This window comes from Penaeus japonicus, unplaced genomic scaffold, assembly GCF_977035675.1.
Source record: "Penaeus japonicus unplaced genomic scaffold, GWHDUDI00000001_assembly GWHDUDI00000031, whole genome shotgun sequence".
Taxonomy (NCBI): domain Eukaryota; kingdom Metazoa; phylum Arthropoda; class Malacostraca; order Decapoda; family Penaeidae; genus Penaeus; species Penaeus japonicus.
The window spans coordinates 22,899,609-22,905,320 of NW_028234433.1; the positions used below are offsets into that span (position 1 = coordinate 22,899,609).

The 5,712-nt window shown below is 31.2% G+C and overlaps 1 protein-coding gene across 2 annotated transcripts in view; it reads left to right on the forward strand.

Annotated features, from left to right (window-relative positions):
* The first annotated feature begins 240 nt into the window (after nt 1-240).
* The window catches only part of LOC122247911 (uncharacterized), an 80,906-nt gene continuing 75,434 nt past the window's right edge, over nt 241-5,712 (forward strand). For both annotated transcript variants that reach the window (XM_043007622.2, XM_043007623.2), the window contains exon 1: nt 241-657. In XM_043007622.2, the coding sequence (XP_042863556.1) occupies nt 543-657 (115 nt within the window). In that variant the 5' untranslated portion in view covers nt 241-542. The remainder of the gene's footprint in view (nt 658-5,712) is intronic.

A 5,712-nucleotide genomic window follows, 5' to 3' on the forward strand; every position in this document is an offset into this window, starting at 1 on the left:
TAGGAAAAGGATGGGGAGAGGTAGAGTGGGGAGAGAGGGAGGGAGGGAGGGAGGGAGGGAGGGAGAGGTATAACAGGGAAGAGACAGATAGAGAGTGGGGAGAGAGAGAGACAGAGGGAGGGAGGGGAGAGGGAGAGGCAGAGGGAGAGGGAGACGGAAGGAGGGGAGGACCAGAGGAAGGGGGGAGGGAGGGAGGGGGGGGGTACTAGAGAGGTGCTGGTGGGTGGCGTGTCAGAGCCAACCACAGTGGCATCGTGCGTCGGTCCGTCCAGGTGTTCGCCAGGTGTCCCTCGCCTTCGCAGTGCCTCTCCCAAGCAACATCTCCCATCTATCCTCCAACATCCTCCTCGAAATCCATCCTCCAGTTCAAGTGACACTCAGACATAACCAAACCAAGGAACACACATCTCCTCCCAATACCCCCCATCACCCCCCTATCACCCCTCCCTCACCTCCCTTTATCTCTTACCCTTCGCCCCTTCCCTCAGTGATAAAAACAAGGATTTTTCTTAATTAAACCGAATTAAATCGACGAAGATAAGATGAGTGTCCGGCGGAACGTCCAAGTCCTCTTAGTGATGGTGGTGATGACCAACCAGCTCCCGTGGGTGATGACTGCGGCGAGATATAGCAGTTCCTGGAGAGATAATCCTAATGGTGAATATTGCAAAATAATTACGTACTTTGTTTGATTGATGTTAGTTGTGTGTTAAGAGGCTATAGGTTATGTTGTTTGTGTGTGATTTATGATAAAGTGAATACATCATTAGCAATAATAGCATAGGTAATGATATCTATTATTGATATAATCATCATTTTGATAATCATCATTGCTATTATCATCCTCTTATAATTATTGTTATCATTATTGTTATTATTATCATCAGTATCATTTATCATTTGCTATCAATATCATTACTATCATTATCATCAATACTATTTTTGCTATCGTTTTATAATCTGTTCTCGTCATTATTATCGTCATCATTGTCCTCATTTCTTTCTATTACCATCATCATTTTATCATTATCATCTTATTATTACTATTACTTTTATTGTCATTATTGCTATTATTGTTATTGTTGATATAATTATCATTGTTATCATTATTATCTTTTGTTATTGTTATTATTATAATTATTATCATTATTATCATCATTATTATCATCATTATTATTATCATTATTACCATTACGGTTATTGATAATATTATCTGTATTATTGTTATCATCATCATTATTATCTTTATTGTATCTATTATTACTATTACCATCACTATTATTATCATCATCATACTATTATCATAATCTTTACTACTATCACTATTGTCATCATCATTGTTATTATCATTTTTATCATTATCGGCATTGTTATTTTTATCATTACCATTAGTATTACTATCTATAATATCTATAACATTATCAATGGTTTTGTTGTTGTATTTATCCTTATCACTATTATTTTTTAGAACTATCATTATTCTCATTATCATCATCATCATTTTTTATCGCCAATATTATTCTATTATTATCAGTTTTATTATTACTATCATGATTGTTATCATCATCATTATAACAATTATCATTATCACCATCGTCATTATCAATATCATTATTATCATCGCTATTGCTATTACTAATATTACTATAATTATCATAATTACTATTATTGTAACCATTCTTATCTTCTTGTTTGTCTACCCCTTTCTTCTTCTTCTTCCTTTACTTATTCTTCTATTTTTCTCTTCCTCCTTTTTTTACGTCTTTTTTATCATCATTATTGTTATTATCATTATCACTATTATCATTACCATTACTACTACTACTGTTGCCACTATACCTAATACTACAACCATCATTACAGCACCGATCAACACTGCTACTGCTATTAGTTGTAGTTGTACTATTAATCCTATTTTTATTGTTATCATCATCATTAAGAAAGAGATAAATCATCATATAGAAATGATTCGCAATGATGCACATTGCCTCAGCTTTACAATGATTTCAATATTACACAATCATTTTTCTGATCTTTTTCATAAAATATTTTTTTTCTTTTCAATAAAATTTAGTGTTTCGTATTATAATGTTTCTTGGTGTAACGGGCTAACACATTGCATAAATATGAAATAATTTTGTAACTCATGTATAGCCTATTGATAATGCTTATTAATCTGTAATCCTTAAAATTTTATTTAATATTATTATCGTTTAAACATGATAAACTATTGCTTCTTATGTTTCTTTGTTTAACATAAATTTAGACCGACAAATAAATTCATAAGGAAATAAAAACAATATCCAAAAAATACTTGAAGTATGATAAATTGGTGTTTAATGAATTAAATTGAAGTGCTATATATATGGTTTATAAGATAAAGATAGACGCTATATAAGATAAAGATAGACGCTGATTATGAAGATGGTGTAATTATAGTATTTTGTTACGAAAAATCGTTTATTGTAGATTATTCTAAGCATCAGGTTTTTCATCACATTTGGACTTTAAGGGACATATATCTTTACGAAAAAGCGAGAGAGAAAGAGAGAGAGAAAAAGAGAGAGAGAGAGAGAGAGAGAGAGAGAGAGAGAGAGAGAGAGAGAGAGAGAGAGAGAGAGAGAGAGAGATAGAGAGAGACAGAGAGACGAAAAAGAAAGATAGACGAACGAGGGAAAGAGAGAGAGCAGAGAGAGGGAAAAAGAGAGAGAGAGAGAGAGAGAGAGAGAGAGAGAGAGAGAAAGAGAAAGAAAGAGAGAGAGAGAGAGAGAGAGAGAGAGAAAGAGAAAGAGGAAGAGGAAGAGGAAGAGACAGAGAGAGACAGAAACAGAGAGAGAGAGAGAGAGAGAGAGAAAGAAAGAGAGACAGAGACAGAGACAGAGACAGAGACAGAGAGACAAAGAGAACGTGAGATAGTAAGAGTTCAGAAACAGACAGACACACCAACTGACAGCTACACAAGGATACTATATGAGCAGCAAAACAGACAAATGAAGCAGCACAAAACAGCAGAATATGGAACCTAATACCCAACATACAAGCCAATTGCATCCCTAATATATGCAATTCTTATCCATTGTCTAGGGTTTCCCAGCAATCGTTGTCATTATGACTTGGTAACTTTGCTTGATTAACAATTAATGAGACTATTAAAGCAACGAAAGAAGGCAAATTATCATAAAAAAGTTTTTTTTTCTATTTTGTCTTTTTCAAAACTGTGATTGACATTTGATCCCGAGAAGGAAATAGTACTGTAACTACTTAATCATCTATTTATGCTGCATTTATTCAAGATTGCAGGTAAACAGAAGAAAATGTTTGGTCTGTTCCTAGTTCTGGGATTTATTCACTTTCTTCTTCATTCATAAGACGACATTAATCATATCCTAAGATTATTAAGTCTGATTTGCAATAACGCATTTTTACTTCGTGGATTAACATCGTTGGTATTACATCATCATCATTAATATTATCATCATGATTATCATTGTGATGTTGACAATCTTCATTCTTATACTACTAATAGTACTGCTATTATTGTAATTATTACTATTACTGCTACTATATACTGCTACTACTACTATTACTATTGTTAACATCATTATTATCATCACAATTATTATCTCTATCGTTCTTATTTTTTGTCATTATCATTTTCATTTGCATCCTCATCATCACCACCATTAGCATCATCCTTATTTTGTTATTATGATCATTATTACTATGATTATTGCTATCATTATCATTATAATTATCATTATAATCATTACTATTTCTGTTCTTTTGTTATCATATTTTTTATCCTCTTTACTCCCATTACTATTATAACTTTTATATTAATATTTACAACAATAATACAATATCGTAAACACCATTATTATGACAATGGTGTAATAGATATTACTATATTCACGTTATGATCAGTATCATTACCAATAACATCAACATCTTAACTGGTCATTTTAGTTTTAATCATCATCATTATCACAAATGTTAATATAACATCTATCATTAATTCTTCTTGTTATGAGTTCTGCTTTGAAGATTATCCTCATTACTAATACGTCTTTATGATTAATTTCCTTGGAGTACAAATTATTACTATCATCGTATTCATTTTTTAAAATTCATTTATTCATCTTTTTTATTTTTTGTTTTGTTTCTAGATAAATCTTGGGCATTTTTCACTTTTATTCTTTCTCTTGTATTATGATAGGTGTGAATTTACCCTGTGTATAATTTTTTTTCCGAAAGATGCTACCTGATATCACTTCCCCCAGCCCCCCCCCCCAAAAAAAAAAAAAAAAAAAATAATAATAATGTTAGGTATTCTTAGACAAATGGTTTATCAGTAATGTCATTATAAGTTGTATGAATAACAGTGTTATTATCGTTATTATTATAGTAGTTTTCATTTTGTTGATGTTTCTTTATGCTTAATCATTTTGATTTTATCATCATTTATATTTTTAGAATAATTTTCATGATTAGCAGTACTATCATAATTGTCATTGCTTCTATCGTTATCATCATCAGTTTTATATCCATTACTATTAACATCGTCATTATCATTTTCATTTTCGTAAATACTAATTTTGTTATTATTTCGAGTATCATCCTTAGCCTCCTTGTTATCATTATATTTATTGTTATGAAGATAATTGTCATCTATATCAATATTGATATCATTGATAATACTGATATTCTCATCATTATAAGTAATATCATAATTATTGTTATCATCATCATCATCAATGAAGCCATGATTAGTACTCTCATTATCATAACCATTATCATCATTATCATTATTATCACTGCTATTATTATTTTTATTGTCATTATCATTATCATCATTATTATCACTATCATCATCGTCATTGCTATCATAATAATTTTAATAATATTGATGATAACAGTATTGACACAGATAATAATGATAAAAGTAATGATAGTACAAGAAATTATAATGATGAGAGTAATAGCAGTTATAGTAGTAATAGTAACAAGGATAATAATGATGGTATTAATGATTATATAAATGATAATGGTGAGGATAATAACGACAATAATAATGCTAAGATGATAACAAATACGCCAAATATAATGATAATGATAATGATTATCATTATAACAAAGATGAGCACTATAATTGTTATCATTATTATTATTATCATCATCATCAGAGAGAGAGAGAGAGAGAGAGAGAGAGAGAGAGAGAGAGAGAGAGGAGAGAGAGAGAGAGAGAGAGAGAGAGAGAGAGAGAGAGAGAGAGAGAGAGAGAGAGAGAGAGAGAGAGAGAGAGAGAGAGAGAGAGAGAGAGAGAAAGAGAGAGAGAAAGAGAGAGAGAGAGAGAGAGTAACACTTATGAATCAAATAGCCATACTAATGTAATGAAAGAGCGACAAGAAAAAAAGACAGGTAATGGAACTGGAAAACACATTAGCAGCAAAAAGAGGAAAAACAACAACAACAACAATAAAAAGCGTAATAGAGTTTAATCACGAAGGTCTTATGTGTATTTGCTGTCCCTTATATTGTGGTTCTTTATCATAATTATAAAAACAAAACAAAAAACACCCAGCAATGAATATAGACAATCAAGTTAAAAAGAAAAGAACAGAAAAAAAAATCCCAGAAAAGAACACACATACATAATCTTTTGATCAACACAGTACATAACACAATCTAAATAACACTCAAATTCCATCACGC